The following is an 18,189-nucleotide window of genomic DNA, read 5'->3' on the forward strand; positions in this document are numbered from 1 at the left end:
ATATAATACTTGGTATATCAGCTTTTTAGTGCACTGAGAATTGCATCATAAACCCTACTAGAGATTAAGAGATGAGACATCCAACACAGAGGAAGGGATAAAAATGAGTACCGTTTGGCGGATGAGATACGAACCTGAATCTTTATCTCTTCACACGTGTCATATTGGCATGTACATGCAAGATCCTGGCCCTTCATCTAGAGAGTCTGCTGCGAATGTCTGTGGGCGAAAAATCAGCCAGGTGGGTCAACACATGTTTTTCTTTTCTTTGTTTTTGTTTTGTTTTGTTTTATTTTTTTGAACACACACTGGCACCCCAACATCACATGGCACTCATCTCCCACTATCTCAGGGTTGAAACAGAGTCAAACGCGCGTAACATGTATTAAAAACAAGTATGGTTAAAAATAATGACCAGTGGTCGGCGTGCAAAGTACGTTTGTGGCCCACCTTAAATGGGCCCCACAGCCTTTAAAAGAAAGAAAGAAAAAAAAAAAACAATTCCCAGCTTTCTCACCTGGAATTGCATACTTAGCTACTAAGTACGCTTTCATCAAGTAAATTCTGTTGGACCCACTGCAAATATATGTAGTTTATCTACACTATCCATCCATTTTTCCCTATCATTTTAGGGGTTGAGCTCAAAATTTAAGTATATCCAAAACTCAAGTGAACAATATCACATGAAAGTAAACTATGGTAATAATGATTTCCACCGCTGAAACCTTTCCGTGCTCACATCAATTTTTATTTGTCATCCAACTTATTCATAAAATCACAAAGAAATGAATAAAGGCAAAAATTAAATATTATCCTTATCAAAAATTAGACATGGATAAATGGAAAAAACAAATATCAGCCTGATAAAAAACTTCTGTGACCTTTCATAATTTTTCAATGGTAGACATTCAAATCACACTATTTCCTGTGGTGTGGTCCAATTGAGATTTAGATATGTTTCACCTTTTGTCTAGAGTCGTAAAATGATTTAGAAATCACGTCTGTGGTGTGGTCCAATTGAGATTTAGATATGTCAAGGGCTCGAGTACCCATAGGTGGTGAAATTCCACCAGCGTGAGTGTGTGGGGTGTGTGTAAAATTTTTTTTTTAAAAAAAAAAAAAGAAAAGAAAAAAAGAAAAAAAGAAAAAAAGTCTTAAAATGATCTGGTAAAGTAGATGGACAGACCGGATATAATACATAAATCACGGTGTACACCACGGAGTTTACTCAGCGTACTAAGTTACGCAATCCGCTTACGTGCCGAAGCCGAATGCGTGGTGTGCTACCGGACTTTCTGATAGCATTTACGGAACATGCATAGTGTGCCAATCAAATCAGGCCACGTCATTTCACCATAGCTGGAGGTTGGCTTGGGCTTCACTACTCAATCCGCGTCCAGCCAAATGCACTGGCTAAAAATTTCTTCCTCCCGTCGGCCCAAAAGGGCCCAGCCAAATCACACGAGTGCATGAAGTATCTCATGCGAGGACGCCGACTGCGTCCTACCTCCGCCCCTCTCCAGCTGGGAAGGGGCAGCAGCTTTGAGTGGCTAACGTGATGTATGGGTCTTATCCACACCGTCCATCCATTTCTTAGTATCATTTTATGTTTTAAGCAAAAAAGAGGCAGATCCAAGTATTAAGTGGACCACACCACAGGAAGCGGCAGTGATAATGATTCTCTTGAAACTTTTCTAGGGCCCAGCGTGATGTTTATTTTCCATCCAATCTATTCATAAAGTTACATAGACCTGGATGAAGATAAAATAAAAATATCAGCTCCATCCAAAACTTCTGTGGCCTCCAAGAAGTTTTCAACGGTAAGAGTTTAATCCCCATCGTGTAGTCCGCTTGAACTTGGATCTACCTCATTTTTGGCCTAATACTGTAAAATGATATGAAAAAATGAATGGACGGTGTGGATAAGACTCATACATCATGGTGGCCACTCAAAGCTGCTGCCCGTTCCCAGCTGGAGACGGGCCGGGGTAGGACGCAATCCGCGTCCCTCGTGCACATGCCTCTACAGAGTGTCATGATGGCACATTGTCTCGCGATGCTTTGGGCGAGGAATCTGATCGGCACACAAAACAAGTACATATAGTCTAAAAATCAAATGTTCCTCTCACAAGCTGAAGTATTTTAAGCTGTTTACCTGTTTCAAACGTTGTGGTCCAGTGGACCAGCCTGATTTTTAGGTGAGAACATCTTCACCGTTGGATCCACCTGATGAACGTCTCAGATGTTGTGCTTTTTCACCCGTGTTGTCTCAACTTGTACATGCGTCTAGGCATACCAAACTTCCCTTTTTTCAAAGCTCCAAGAAACTTTTTAATTAGAAAATTTAGTTGCACTGTCCTACACATTAGGTGAACCTTTTGTCCCTTTTGCAATGGGAAGCTAATAGCCTTTCCACATTTCTTCTTTTTGAGCACTCATTTAATTGGCAATGGGGAGCCTTTTTTGCTAGTTTTGTATTCCAAATTACACACCTTTTAAGCAAAGTGTAAAAATGAAGTATACCACCACATCAATCACAAACCAACAAGATAGAGAGAAGATGAACTGTCCATTTTCATAGATCCCAGACTAGTTTGTAATGGAAAATGACTCACATATAGTTGTCCACTTCTGCTAAGAAAATGATGTACATGATTTTATTTTGAAACAATTTCTCATATGTATATAATAGTAAATGAGAATATAAAAAGAAGCCTAAAAGAGAGCTTTGGATCTGTCTTCTTCTCTTTTTATCAATCAATTCCAACCATCCAAAAGCCAATGTTATTTTCATCCTTACCATCAACTATTTGAAAAATGGCAAACTCAAAAGTCATTTCTTCTAGATAGGATCAAAACCATTAACTCCACTATGTACGCGGTGATGGGTGGAGAATAATCTAAAAGAGTAATGACAACGTGGGTGGGTGAGTAGGCCCCACTTACATACATTCTCATAGGTGAGTGGGTGAGCCCCACTTACATGCATCTATGTAATTATTAACTTGATTAAGATTATCTCACTAAACCATCCATTAATCTCAATTAGGATTGAACCCAACAAGTGAGACCCACCAATGTTAATATGAGCCCATCAAAACTCCTATACCCTGTCAATCTCCTCCTCATTGTGGTCGATACACTTCTTCTCTAACTTGATACACCTGTACCACTTAGCGCATGCCACGTAGATGGCAAAGTCGACAGTGGTCAAAGCTGCCAAGAGGAAATAAAACCTGTCCATGTGACCCTTGTTAAGGTTCCCAGGAATCCAACCAGGTCTATCATCCTTTGCAGTGATTTCCATGACTATGGTCACTAGCAAGCTACTAACATAGTTACCCAAGGAAATGGAAGTCATGCAAAGAGCACTCCCAAAGCTCTTCAACCCATCTGGGGCCTGCTCATTGAAGAACTCTAGCTGGCCCACATACATAAACACCTCAGAAGCTCCAATCAGCGCATACTGTGGTATCTGCCACAGTATACTCAAAGAACTAGGACTCTTGCACCTGTAGCAATCACCAATTTTGTATTTTAGTCTGTAAATCTCCACGATCCCGGCGGCAACCATTGCCATAATAGCGATAACTAGACCGACACCCATCCGTTGGAGCTCGGTTAGCCCTTTTGGGTCCTTCTTGTTCAGTCGACGCACGAGGGGGTTGAGGAACCGGCGGTAGAAGAGGATGAAACCCGCTACGCTGAGGATGTCAAATGACGACATGCTGGCGGGAGGGATGTGGAAATTGGAGATGGTTGTTTTCATAACAGCGCCTTGTTCGACGAAGAGGGAGGCCATTTGGGTGAATACAACTGAGTAGAGTATGGTGCATAGCCAAATGGGGAGGAGTCTGAGTATGCATTTCACTTCTTCTACTTGGGTTATGGTGCAAAGGCGCCATGGGTTGTAGGGAAGAGCTTTGTCATGTGTGATGTAATCCTTGGCTGTGATCACTGCAGCTCTGTCCAAGAATCTGAAGATAATGAAACATGTAACGTCAGATATAATCATTGTTAAATAGGATTGACCATTTGTGGAATGATCTGATGTATTGGACATGTGAACAGTTTGATCATGGATCTGGACCATTCACTTGGTCTAGCCTACTCTTCATGGCCTCCATTCCAATATCACATTGATTGGATTATCATAGCCATCCTATCGCTCAACTTCAAATAATGGACAAGCTAGATCAGGCTCAATCAGGAAATCATCAAGGTGGGCCATTCATGCTGTGGACCCAAATATTTATTTCCCAGGTTACTCAAGAGTTATTTTGATCTCTCTCTCTCTCTCTCTCTCTCTCTCTCTCTCTCTCTCTATATATGTGTGTGTGTGTGTGAGTGTGAATTAAATGGTAGCAATTTCCTTTGGATATATAGCGCATGAAGGGTGAGGTGGACCAAATGAACGGTCCAGATACATTGTTGCACCATATGAAGTTGGAAATGAGTTGCACCATATTTCAGTGGACCTGTTAAGCATATGAATGTTGTACATGAGTATTGAGTAGTATCTTACTTGAATTCCTTTGTATGGTGTATCTTTCTACCCCCATTGATTGCACATTCTTTCCCATCAACTTCATGTAGGTCCTCTATACGTGGCGGCATCTCAACCCTCCATTTCTTCGCTGCGGCAACAGCTACCCTGCAAACCCTGGGCAAGGGGTTGCCACCTGGCTTGAAGTGTCTATACCTTGGCGTACCACAAAGAAATAGCACCAATGCCACGAAGGCAGATCCACTGGACGCCCAAAATCCGAGGGCCCACATTCCATTGTCCTCAAAATAGTCCAAGATGGTGTTTGAAAAGAGGGAGCCAAGGTTCAAAGCCAGGTAGAAATAGCTGAAAAAGGCCACCTTTGAGAGCCCTTCTTGGGGATCCTCCTCATCAAACTGATCAGCCCCAAAGGTAGCAATGGACGGCTGATACCCTCCATTCCCAAGGGCAATCAGGTAGATAGACAGATAGAACACTCCCTTCTCTACGGTGGAGTGGGACCCACATAGAGATTGCCTGTCCCCGCATCCAGCAGGTTTGAGCAGGAAAGCATGTGATGATATGGACAACAAAACCAATCCCTGCCATCCATCAACAAACAGCCAGCAAAAAATAAGGTTACGTAGCTTTTATTAATGTGCCGTTGTATAGGCCCACTACATGCATGATCAAACTCGTCCAGTCCCAGAATTCTTGGACCCGGGCTCTTTATGTTCGGGTCCTTTTGTCGGATCTAATCAGCTTCAAGTATCCATTGGGTTTATGGGCTTTGTTTAAGTTTACATGGTCAGGCTCATATGAATGGATGGATTAGTACGAACATACGTGTGCCACTTTGACACATGCCTGCTGAAACAGGCTATCTTGCATGCTCCTGACTTAGCAGATCTCTTTTCATTGTCAGCATAATTGACAGATATTTAATATAATATTATATTACTACTAGAATTAACTGGAGCCGACCTAGATCCGACCGGACCCAACCCATATTTAACCTGGTCCCATATGGTGTACCCGAACCCGTCCCGCTTTTTAGACGGTCGGGTAGACCGTATCTGGACCCATTAATTAAAATTGGACCGGGCCCATCAGGTACCTGCCTTCTAGTTACATGATGATAAGTCTAACTTTGATGATATATTGGTACATGTGATTAATGGTCCACTTACAAGCACAAAGATGACTTGAAAAATGGCACATGTCTTGTATCTGCCCCAGTAAGAGTCGCTGACAAAAGCACCCACCAGAGAGAATATATATACTGTTCCTGTCCATTTGCTCACGTTGTTTGCTGCTTCAGCGTTGTTTTGCTGTAGGACCCTCGTTAAAAACAGTACCAGATTCACTCCCACTCCGAAGAATGCAAGAGTTGCCAGCCCTTGATTTACTGTCCATCCATCCATCATACCACAACAATAAATCAGCATCATGTATGCATGCCTTTGATAATGGATTGAATTAATTTCCAGATTTTATTATCTCCGAACTTACATGACAGACGATTATATCTAGATTACCGTGGACTCTGTTGGTGTGGGCACGGTGGACATGTATGAGATCCGTGCCGTTCATCAATTGGCATCACCTTAAATGGACCGTTCCCAACAAAAAAAAAAAAAACCCATGGGTCCAATTGTTGTGGTTTTTTTATTTTTTTATTTTTTTATAATTTATTTATTTTAAATCTTGTCCATGACAATCTATTGCAGGGCCTAGAAGATGAACGGTCTGATAGCTATTGATGGAATCCATATATAGCTATCACGGTCCGGATGTTAAATATGTTTTGCCACATAATATATCTGGACGGGAAATGATCACATGGAGTGACTCCAACGGTTGCAAGGCCATGTAGTGTGTTTATGCCATGCAACCTGTACAATATGTAATATGTGGGTCCGACCATGATGATTGGTCCACCTGATGATTTGATCTTGCGTGATTTTCCAGGTCTCCCATTTTACACGTTGGGTGGACCTAGTTAGGTGGGTTGGATGCCATACACACACTACAGTGTGTCCTAAATTAATTTGGTAGGATTTTGGGTGGTAGTCCATCATTCGCTATGAGGTAGCTGTCCGGCTCATGAGATCTGCCTGATTTTTTGGGACATACCAACCTGATAGTTGGATCCGCCTGTTCGACGGGTTGGATGGTACACACACCATGTGGACCCACAGCAGCTCTACTATATGAGAATTGCCATCGATCATTTCAGCGTGGGTAGATAATATGCTAAATAAGGGTTTTTTTTTTTTACCTCGCTTGATAAGCTAGACATACGTGATAGCTAGATACTTGTATCGAGAGGTTTGCTAAACACGCATGCGAGAGCCCGCCCATCCACACGATGGCACACACGTGCCAATATGGAAGATAAGTGCAGGATCAGATCTTTCTATCAAATGTTCTACACTCTTTAAATCTTCTAGCCCCAAGATTTAATTTATTTATACCTCGGGTGGGCCAAAGCACTAACAAAAACTCTTTTGACCGTCGGTATACTTGATAAATCGTGGCGTTCTGAGGAGTGAAATTAACCATTTTTGAGTTGACCATAATTCCCAACCTGATGGAATGCACGTATTTCACACACGTGTTCCATGTTAGCACGTGCGCATGAGGGTGGATGTTCAGAGCTCTGCATGTGTGTGGAAGTAGCAAACGTCATAAGATCCCGTTTGTCTCATTGTCGTGCGGGATTCTATGATTAACACATGAACACGTACTTTCATTTTAACCTTTTTTTTTTTTAATTTAATTCTTTTGTATATTAATACAGTACTCGGGCCCGTAGTTTGTACAGAGCAGTTTGGTTTTCAGATTCTACATATTGGACATATGGTTAAGTGATCCAAACCATTGAAATGATTGATCCCACATTCGATGGTTGCTGGACTAAAATCTCCCTGAAATATTCCATTAAAATAAACGGCTAAGAAAGACAATACAGAAAATCTGCAGATTAAAATTTTCCAAAGATCTGGATGGTCGCTGGACCATGGTTAAGTGATCCAAACCATGGAAATGATTGTTCCCTCATTGGATGGGTAGCTGTACCAAACGACTCCCAGAAATATTCGATTAAAATAAACGGCTAAGGAAGAAAATACAGCAAATCTGCACATTAAATATTCGAAAGATCTGGCAGAAAGAATCTCCAACTTGTAGATGTTTGGTGTTTTTACATTGAACAGTGGATCTCAGCTCATCAACGGTTTAGATCACCGAACCACAGCCCCACTTGTACAAACTAATAGCCAATCTTACTGTAGTAACTATTGCATACTTATTATTATTGTTAATATTTCTTGGTAAAAACTGCTGGTTCTTTTTCAGTTTTGAAACTACAAGCTTTTGAAAATTATTAAGTTTGCGTTTGGATGCACCATATATCATGATATTTTATGATATTTAGTGCAACCCAACGCACCCTTAAAAAAAGAAAAGGAAAAAGAAATAAAAAAGAGAGTAAAGTTCTTCACGCAGCCGACATGATGTGCAATGTACTCCTAAAATCATGGTACTAAAAACCAGTAAAACAGCTTTTATGAAGAAAATTCTTCAAATGGGATACATCTTTGTTGGGCAAAACTTCATGATATTCTTGTTCCAATAAATAAATAAATAAGAAAATAAAATCAAATAAACAAAGAAAAGATATGCAATAGGAGGAAGAATATAGTGTCTTGATTAGAAATGATATTTTCACCATCTTTTACTACTTTACAGTATTGAAACAATAAAAAAGTGGACCATTCTAATAGCCAAAGTTGAAAAGCAGTGCATGCATAAAAAAACCATCACAAATTACCACTATATTGTGTTAGGTTGTTTAGAAATTACCAAGTATTAGAAATCCAGCTTGCCATCCTCCACTCTTTCCTTTGATTGCTGGACGTCCATGTCGATCAATGGACCCATCCAGCGTACATTCCTCTTCCTCTTGCACCGCTTTGTTGTTTCTACCTTCCATTTCTCTAAAATCGCTTATCTTCTCCTGTTTCAAAGCCACTAAATCATGACTTGTAGCATTGTAGACATAAATCTAACATGTCTATAATGCGTAATCAATCGCTAGTGGGTGGCCCACTGCACACCAATGAATTCAATTTCATGAAGACCCAAATTCAAAACTACAATGTTTGTAAAAAAAAGTGGAGATCAAACACAAGTGGGTGTGTTTGGATGCACAAACTAGTTGAATAGCAATTTTTGTTCTGATGAAGTGTACTAAGTGACTAAATTGTATTTCGTTAGTAATCTTATTGAGGTTCTGGTCTCAGAAAGATAAGTATATAAGCTACTTCCTCATTATGAATATTAGAAAAGATCAATAACTTAACGTTGGCAATTCAATTTGCTTGCACATATCCAAACAAGACCCAGGGAATGAAAAAGAGAGTATTTCAATAGGTTAAAAATAATAAAATAAACCTCATGATAGTACAGAAGAAGAGTATGCCAAGGGCTTGGAAGCCATCACTAACCGTTTTATATTCCTCAATGCTAGCCATTTGATGCTCTCGAAGAGCTTCACCTTTGGCAATCAATATGCCAAATGCAAAGAATATATGATGGATGGGGCAAGTATGGAAGAGTTGGGAGAGGGCAGGGAGAGTGAATTGGAGCAAAAAGATGAGCATGAGGGGCTATATATAGGAGTGGAGAGATTGGATGGACGATTCTGATTTTAGGAAGAGGAAAGGGATGGGTCCCACATGGACAGTTCATCCAAAGCAATGTTGGATGCATTTGGGTGGCAGATACGGCCTTTTTGGCGTGCGCATGCATTGAATGTGAAGGGGTCACTTTCACATGATATCCAGATTACCTTTGTTGGGTTTGCTACAGTTTGAAAGTTTGGCAGTTCTTATGATCCAATTGTTCCATGCCTTAGTTGCCCACAAAGAAAAGGAAGATTAAAGAAAAGAAAGAGCACTCTTTTCACGTTATAGGTGTACGCTAGGTCCCGTTCCATGACTCAACGGTAGACAGAGCCTGTTTCAATACGGAGATAGGTATCGAGTACCCATCTGGTGTGGATGTGTACGTGAGTTCATGTGGTGTGGGTGCGTGTAAAAAAGTAAAATAATGTAAATTGTACTCTGGCATCTGACTAATATTGTGGATGGAGATGGATTTTTTTTGGCACTGATAATCTCCTTTTTATTTTTTGAGTAAACTCGCTCAAGTGCACTTGTCTCATACGTGTTGGTGGAATCAATGAATACATGTGCAAGATCGAAGCTGTTCATCATGCAGTCCAATCTTGGTAAGCTTAGAGGATTAAACATCAGGTCGATCAGATTATTAGGTAGGCCACACAATTGTGTAGCACTTCCACGGTTAGTAAATTCTTCTTATCCACTCATTTATTTTATACACGTGTGACAAATCCAATGATGATAACGGCATCGTTATTTTAGAGATATGCTCAATGGGACCCACAATTTGGATGGTCAGGATAGTTTAGACACCATTGCCACGTGTAAGGAGGATGTGCCACATCCATTTTCAAAATGGGGCTGAGCTAACATAGGAGTCTTTGGAATAAACACAGAATAGGATTCCATGAAACATGGAGTATTCCATGGAGAGCATAGGGTGCACTCTACTCCTTTGGATCAATGGCAAGGATTTCAGCTTTAGTCGGAAAGGTTGGATTTCAGATATTATTATCTAAGAAACAACTTCAGAAATTATCATCCTTCCAGTAGCTTCCGTTCTCTAACTTTGGTTCGTCAATTTGCATTTGGTCTCTCTCTCTCTCTCCAACTGTTGTACGCGTGCAATCCGGCAAGCTGGATCCCACTCTAATAGAGCAACCTACGCGTGGTACACGTGCAATGAGATTATGGGCCCCACTGTTGGTGGAACATGACGTAAAAAGTTAAAGAAACTTTGTTTTTGCAAGTAAAATTTTCAATTTAATCATCCAAACTTCAGAAATTTTCAACAAATGGATGGTTAACAGGAATCTGTTTATCTAATTTAAGGGCCATGTTAAATCCACAGTGCACCCAAGATTTGGACGTAAGTGAGGTCCATCTACCCATCCATCCATCTACACCTCATCTTTCAACTTTTGCATGCAGCTGGCAAACTTGGTTTTGCTACTGATCCCAACACCAGCACGTCTGTGCGCCCCACCATTATGTATAATGCCATCCATCCATTTTGCGAGCTCATCTTTTTGCAAGAGCCAAAAAAATGAGGCAGATCCAAATCTTAGGTGGACCTCATCACAGGAAAAAGTGGAGATTGAAAGCTTACTGTTGAAAACATTTTAGGAGCCACAAAAGCATTAGATCAAGCTGATATTTGTGTTTTCCCTTTAGGTTTGTGTGACCTTATCAACAATTTGGATTATAAATAAACATTACAGTGGGATCTAGAAAGTTTTTAATGGTGGACATGCAGTTAACACTGTTTTCCTGTGGTGTGGTCCATCTGAGATTTGCATTTGCCTCATCTTTGGGTTCATGCCCTGAAATGAGCTGGAAGAATGGATGGACTGCGTGGATAAAACAGATACATCATGCCCACGGAGTTTTGACAGCAGCTAGCTGGCTGGTGTTGGAGTCACTAGCCAAACCGTGTCCTTCCCTGGTTTTAATACTTCTTCGCATCTAAACATCCTACGGCCGTCCACAGCTCATCTTTCTTTTGTAGGTCGCTAACTTGGGGGAAAAGAGAGGATGTAATTTTACATAAGAAGAACAATATGCTACGTCTGGCGCGCATCTATTCACGCTATTCACGGTTATCAATTATCACAAATGGGCCCATCAGATGCATGGATCGGATGCTCAACACATGTATGGATGCGAGTGGAAATGAGTGTGTAGTATGCTGTTAGGTAGATAGATAGGAAGGAAGACATGAACTTAGTTTTTTTAATTTGTTAACCTTTACCAAGTGGATGAAGCGACGGTCATCCGCTTAAAATTTGACCCGCCTCCACTTACATAGGTCACTGCCCAAAAATTAGATCGGTTGGATGATCCAAACCACTCAAGTAATCTGGTTTCTTGCAGCAACCCATCCTAGAGGTGGCACTTCTGATGAACGGATCGGATTAAAGCTAACAGAACACGTCATTTTGATATTGATAAGATTTGAAAGACCTCTCCTCATGGTAGGTAAGACTAAAAAATCATAGATTTTGGACTTTCTTGTAGTTGTGAGAAGCAGGTGCTCGTATTCCACTCACACACGACTTATCAATACATAGCAGCCCCTTCCTCCAAACTCGAACTCGCGTTTATTGTTTATTTATATATGGTATCATACCCGATTCACATGCATGCATACGGTATACTTGCATACATGTGCTTCAATCCGAACCGTCCACATCACGTTCATCATCTAGATGAGTTATTGCTTAAAATCAAATTGATTGGATAGCTCTGACTTTTGTTCGTTGAATTTATTTCACTCATTAATCTTATTGAGAAAAAAATAGTGTAAAATGGGCAGAAACTTGTACTCGGTACGCTTGGTTCAAACTTTTTGGCCGTTGAAATTGTGGGACTCAACTTTAATTGGCCTGCCAACAACAAACTATCCACTGGTATGACGTCCTAATTGGTGGATGGTCAGGCATCTAAATCGATGGTTAAAATGAAAAGTGGTCAATGGTTTGAACAACAACTAAATTTTCATTAATGAGACGTCCAGATAGCCCCAAAAATCTGATTCTAGGCCTGCAACCTGTATACGGTGGTTACAGCGGTTTAGATGGTTTAACTTGAGTTACATGCATGCCATGCGAGCAATTCCAAGTGCTTCCTAATGGAGCAGGACCCACCGCTGGAGTATCAACTCTGGAGCTGTACACTAGCGGAGTTTGTTCGGTAACTCACTCGACTCGGCTCGAAATGAGTTTGAGCCAAGCACGAATTGATTTTTGGTGCTCGATTTGAGTTTGAGCCAGAGCACAAGCTTGACCCTGATCGACTCGGCTCGACTTGAATAGTACTCGAAATTGACTCGACTCGGTACTCAACTATGGTACTCAACTAGGGGTATATATACCCCAAAACAAAGAACCCTAAGCTACCCTCTCTCAGTGCCCATTCAAAAAACCCTAAGCCCTTCCTTGCTCGTTCAAAACAAAAAACCCCAACCCTTCCCGAAAAAAAAACCCTAAGTCCCTACCATCTCTCAACCATCCAATCGGCCAATTGGCCCATCCCAACGCTTGTTCAACGTCCAACACTCGTTCCCCTCTCTCCCATTGGCCGTCCCAGCCGCTCGATCGCCTTGTCCAACTATCCTTCTTCTTCCCTCACCTGTCCGGTGACCTTTTTCGTGGCCACAACGATCGTCCGGTGCTCTCTCTCTCTCTCTCTCTCTCTCTCTCTCTCTTTCTCTCTCTCTCTCTCACACACACACACACGCTCCCTCTTCTCTCTCTCTCTCTCTCACACACACACACATTGATTTGTCTGGTGTTGGTCGTCCCTGCCCTGCTTGGTGCCCCTGTCCAGTGCCACAGATCATCCTTGTCGCTCGTCCGGTGCCGCAACTCGTCTCTGCCGCTGGTCGTCCCTGCTGCTCATCCTTACCCTGCATAGTGTCTGTTGTTCCTACCGTAGCTTGCCCGGTAACTCGAACTCGACTCGAAAACTCTGCTCGAACTCGGACGAGCCGAGCACGAGCTGAGCATCAGAGCTCAAAGGTCGAGTCGAGTCGAGCCGGGTACAAGTTGGGACTCGGGCAATGTGAGCCGAGCACGAGCTGGGTAACACTCGGCTCGGCTCGACTTGTGTACAACTCTAATCAACTCACTTCTACGTCCAATACCCATTTTTTGTTTTTTGTTTTGTTTTTTTTGTTTGTTTGGTCCCTCCGCTAGAGTATCAAACGAGTGTCAAACCAACTTATTAGTAAAGAGTAAAGGAGGTTTTTTTTTTTTTTTTTTTTGTAATTTTTAATTTTTTAAAATTTTTAAAATTTTTTTAAATTTTTTTAAATTTTTTTTACCATAGTGTCCTCGGGTTATGATAGAAGTAAGGTTTTGACCTCTATTCTACAAGCCTTATTTTGTTTTTAGCCATGATGGCACTTTTTACTTTTTTTTTTTTCTTTTTTTTTAATAGGATAAAAATGCTTCTCTACCAGCTGCTCACTTGTATAGCGATAGCTTTCCTCAAAAGATAAAATGGCTTTTCGAAAAGGAGATTATGAGTCCCACTAAATCATGAATGGGCCAATTTCTTGGCTAATCTGATCCGTTCAATTTAATTGGATAGTCATGAATAACAAAAGGAAGTTTTTCAGTTTTTGAAGTGATGCTCTCTGTAACCCATAATAGTATTAATGTTCTTCGTTAGTTCAAAACTGCTTCCTCTAATACAGTCTACCCGTGATGAGTTTTATTCTCAAACTTTGGCTCATGACACAATTAAAATCTCTTTCATTTTGATGGGTTGGATGCACTTCACGACAAGCCAATAGTCTTTACGAAAGATTTTAGATGGATTTTTATGGTGGGGCTTGTTACAGGAAGGTCATTTGGCATTTTCCTTCATTTTTTTTTTCCACAGGAGTGAACCACACCAAGTGCTGAATCTCCATTAAAGTGAAGATCCGTCAAGCACAACACACTCGATCTTTAGGCCGAAAACGAGGGTTTTTTTTTTTTTTTTAATATTATTTTTATAAGTTCCCCAGCCACAATATTTGACATAGAAGTTATAATGGCGAAATGTATATTCTTTTGTATGTTATGTTATGTTTGTTTGTTTTTATTATTTTTATTTTTTTTAAATAAAAATAAAAATCAATGTTCGAAATTTGTGAAAGGGAAGAGGGTGCGGTGGTTTCCTTTGTAGTTATTTTTTAATTTGGTTAGGTATGAATGGTGAGAGTTTGTGAAAAGAGAAGGGTGTGGAAGAATAAAGTAATGGATGTATCTTTATAATAAAAGAAAAGTGTAATGAAATAATGTTGTAATGAATGAATGCGATGAATATTGGAATGGATAAATGTTGTAATGGATGAATTTTGTAATGAAAATATGTTGTGATGAAAGATGGTGTAATGAATGAATGTTAAAATAGATGAATGTTTTATCGTGCATCCTCGATACTCATTAAGGATTACCGATATTCACAATGAGTTATTGATCCCACGAAAATGCTTATAACTATCCCTTGTTACATGTACGATTGGGTGATCTTGTACTCATTGGAAAGATAATTCGATGAACCTTCAATTAGTTTTGAAATTTTTTCATTTACACATCATTTGATAGCCCAAAATTGGGCTCACGGTTTATTATGATTATGAATCGCAAATCCTACAAAAATGATCATAATTCCCTCATTACATGTCAGATTAAGGTTATCTTGTGCTCGTTATAAAGATAATTTGATGAACTTTTAAATGGATTTGGAATCATCTCATTTGAATACTATATGATATCCCAAAAGGGGATTGCCGACAATAATTTTGTGTGAGCACCAAAAATAGATAGTCGACAACAATGTTTTATGAACTTTAGGCTCATTTTTAGGCTATCAAATGGTGAACAAATAATATGATTTTAAAAGCATTTGAGGTTTCATCAAATTATCTTTCCATCAAGAATAAGATCACCCCAATCGAACATATAATGAGAGAGTTATGACTGTTTCGTGGGATCGACGGCTACAATCATGATAAACTTTAGGCCCACTTTAGGCATATCAAATGATGTTCAAATGAGATGATTCCAATGCCATTTGAATTTTCATTATATTATCTATCCAACGTGCATAAAATCATCCCAATCAGACATGTAACGAGGGAGTTATAATCATTTTCATGGGATTTTACTAGAGTTAGACACAAACCGAGCCAGCTCGGTTAACTCGCTCGGCTTTGCTCGAATAAACTCGACTCGGCTCAACTAAAAACCTAGGTTCAGGTTAAGCCGAATTGATTTTTTGAGCTCGAAAGAATTTCAAGTCGAGCTCGAGTTAGCTCAAGTTCAACTCGACTTGACTGGAAGCTCAGCCTAAACTCGACTTAGTTTGGCTTAAGTTATAACTTAATTATATAAGATTATACATATATATATATATATAAATTAATTAATATATTATATATTATATATTATATTATATATAATATAAAAAAGGGTTCACTTGTATAAAACCTAAAAAAGAAAATGCTTGAATCAAAAGCTCAAACTCGAACTTGGCTCGAAAGCTCAAGCTCAAACTTGGCTTGAGCTGGATTAAGTCATTGACAAGATCGAGCCAAGCTGCCTGGTCAGGCTTGAGGACTAAGTCGAGCCAAACTCAAGCTCGGGTAGGTTATTGGCCGAATCGAGCAGAGTTGTGCTAAGCTCTACTCGGTTCGGCTTATGTACAACTCTATCAATGATCCATAGTGATTATTGACGATATAGAGTGAAAATATCGACGGTCCACAATGAGTATTAGTGTTCCACAGTGAATATCGACAATTCACGATACAACATTCATCCACTACGATATTCATTTATTATACCATTCTTCCATCTTAACATTCTTCCATCATAACATTCTTTCATTCCAACATTTATTCATTACAACATTCTTCCATTACAAAAATTAGTGTGTTACATCACATCCATAAAGTATTACAAGGTGGGGCATAATATTAAAAGACAAAATATGTTGTTAAATAAAACAAAAAGGTTGAAAATTAGTATTTTTTTTAAATGAAAAAGATAAAACATGTATAGAGGATGGTCAGAAGACTACATATATAAAAGAAAAGACATCTTAATATTTTAAGTTAGTCAATTTTACATGAACTCATATTAAGAGGAGCAGTCAGCCATGATTACAGTGGTCCTAAATAAATCTCCATCCACAAAACTATTTTGACCTTTTCTTGTTCATAAAGGGTAAGTATTGTCACAAGGAGCTTTTGTTCCCTGGCTAAGACTATTTCAGCCTCTTCCAAAGTTTCGTCCGTTAGTGCTACATGTCTAGCTGGTCGAAGTCGAATTCTGATTTCATGAAGATGATCTTCTAGTTCTATAAGATGGCATTTTCCTCTAATTTGATATCTCAATGTGAGTACAAGCCTAAAGAGTTGTTGGGCAGAGTACATGACATTATGGTAATCCATATGGAGGGCATGAATAGTGGTTTAGGCGGCGTTATTATCTTTCTACATTTGTTTAAGATGTTCTTGACAAGCTTAATGAGTATGAAGTTGTTGTGTCATCAAAATGTAAAAATATCGAGCCTCATAAAATTTTTCAAGAATGGCTTGAACCAGTCGTAAAATGATGGCTATTTCCTATGTAAAAGGGTCAGCAGTTTCAAAGGGTCGGAATTCTTGGAGACGTGACGTAATCTCTCCATCCATTTATACAAGACACAAAGTCAACAAATCTAATTACTTAAAGAGAGAAATCACAAAAGTAATGGTCCCGTGAGGAACATCGAAAGCTATAGCAAAAGAGATTAATTTTTATAAGAATATTAGAAAATTAAAATGATGGGATTAAGAAGGCTTGATGGTTAGAAAGCATATATAAGCAAAATAATGACTGCATGATGACGCTTTGATTCTTGATGTCAATCTTTTCATCTTCCAACAACTGTGTTTAGAAGTCGAAGGGTTTTCAACGCATTTGATGCAAGTGAATATTAGCGATCCATAGTGAGTATCAACAATCCATGTGGTCCCGATGCACATCAACGATATCCACAATGAATATCAGCTATCCACAGTGCACATCGACAATCCAAAGTGAATATCAACTATCCATGATACACATTATCGATCCAATGTTAATATGGATGATTCACGATGCACATCAGTAATCCATAGTGAATATCCATGATCCATGGTGTACATCGACGATCGATAGGAAATATTGGCGATCCACATTGCTCGGGTTTTAAAAATAAACCTACTATGAAAATGAGATATACCTACCATAAAGAGGCACCACCACAATCTTCTCCCTTTCACATACTCCACCATTCATATCCAAGAAAAAAAAAAAACACCTGTGTTGGAGAGTGTGGACGCAAACTTTAAAAACCCTCATTTTTTGCCCAAAGATTATACTGAGCTACACCGGAGCTTCCCTAGAGATTGTCTAATCCCTTAAAGAGTGTGGTGGACTCTATACAATTACTAACTATCATGGAAACTTCAACCTTTCGTGTGGTCTCCTCTTATGAAAAAAATAAACGAAATATGGGGCCTATTTGCTTGTTGTGAAGTAAATCTAGCCTGTCCATACGAAATATGTTTTAATTTTATGTCAACGACCAAAGTTTGAGGGTAAAATTCATCACAGATAAATCACATTGAAAAAAATAGTTTAGAATTAACAAACAATGTTAATGCCATTATGGGCCACAAAGAGCGTCTCTTCAAAAACTAGAAAACACTCTTCTATAGTTCATGACTGTCTAATTAAAATGAACGGATCAGATCAACTAAGGAATGGACTCATTAACGGTTTAGTGGGACCCATAATTCCTTTTTACATGAGATTTTTGTCCTATAAAAAAGTAAAAAGTGATCTCAAGCCATAAAACTAAATTTTGGAGAAAAGATGATAAAACCTTAATTCCATCGTACCCTGAGCCCATTGTTATAAAAAGAAACCTACAATAGCCACTTTTTTTTTTACCTGCTTCTTAACCCTTTTTTGTTTTTATTTTGATGATTCG

At 39.4% G+C, this 18,189-nt stretch overlaps 1 protein-coding gene across 3 annotated transcripts in view; it reads right to left on the bottom strand.

Moving 5' to 3' along the window:
* Positions 1–2,467: 2,467 nt before the first annotated feature.
* Positions 2,468–18,189, bottom strand: part of LOC131232749 (protein NRT1/ PTR FAMILY 7.3-like) — a 46,074-nt gene continuing 30,352 nt past the window's right edge. The window contains exons 1-5 of one of the 3 annotated variants that reach the window (XM_058229218.1): positions 8,998–9,116; positions 8,354–8,507; positions 5,677–5,894; positions 4,526–5,088; positions 2,468–3,977 (exon numbers count right to left, since the gene is read on the bottom strand). In XM_058229218.1, coding sequence (XP_058085201.1) covers positions 3,104–3,977; positions 4,526–5,088; positions 5,677–5,894; positions 8,354–8,507; positions 8,998–9,024 — 1,836 coding nt within the window. In that variant the 5' untranslated portion in view covers positions 9,025–9,116 and the 3' untranslated portion in view covers positions 2,468–3,103. Of the gene's footprint in view, positions 3,978–4,525; positions 5,089–5,676; positions 5,895–8,353; positions 8,508–8,997; positions 9,117–18,189 lie in introns of those variants that run through there. The other 2 variants (XM_058229219.1, XM_058229220.1) reach the window with 2 other exon arrangements.

This window comes from Magnolia sinica, chromosome 18, assembly GCF_029962835.1.
Source record: "Magnolia sinica isolate HGM2019 chromosome 18, MsV1, whole genome shotgun sequence".
In the NCBI taxonomy this organism is placed as follows: domain Eukaryota; kingdom Viridiplantae; phylum Streptophyta; class Magnoliopsida; order Magnoliales; family Magnoliaceae; genus Magnolia; species Magnolia sinica.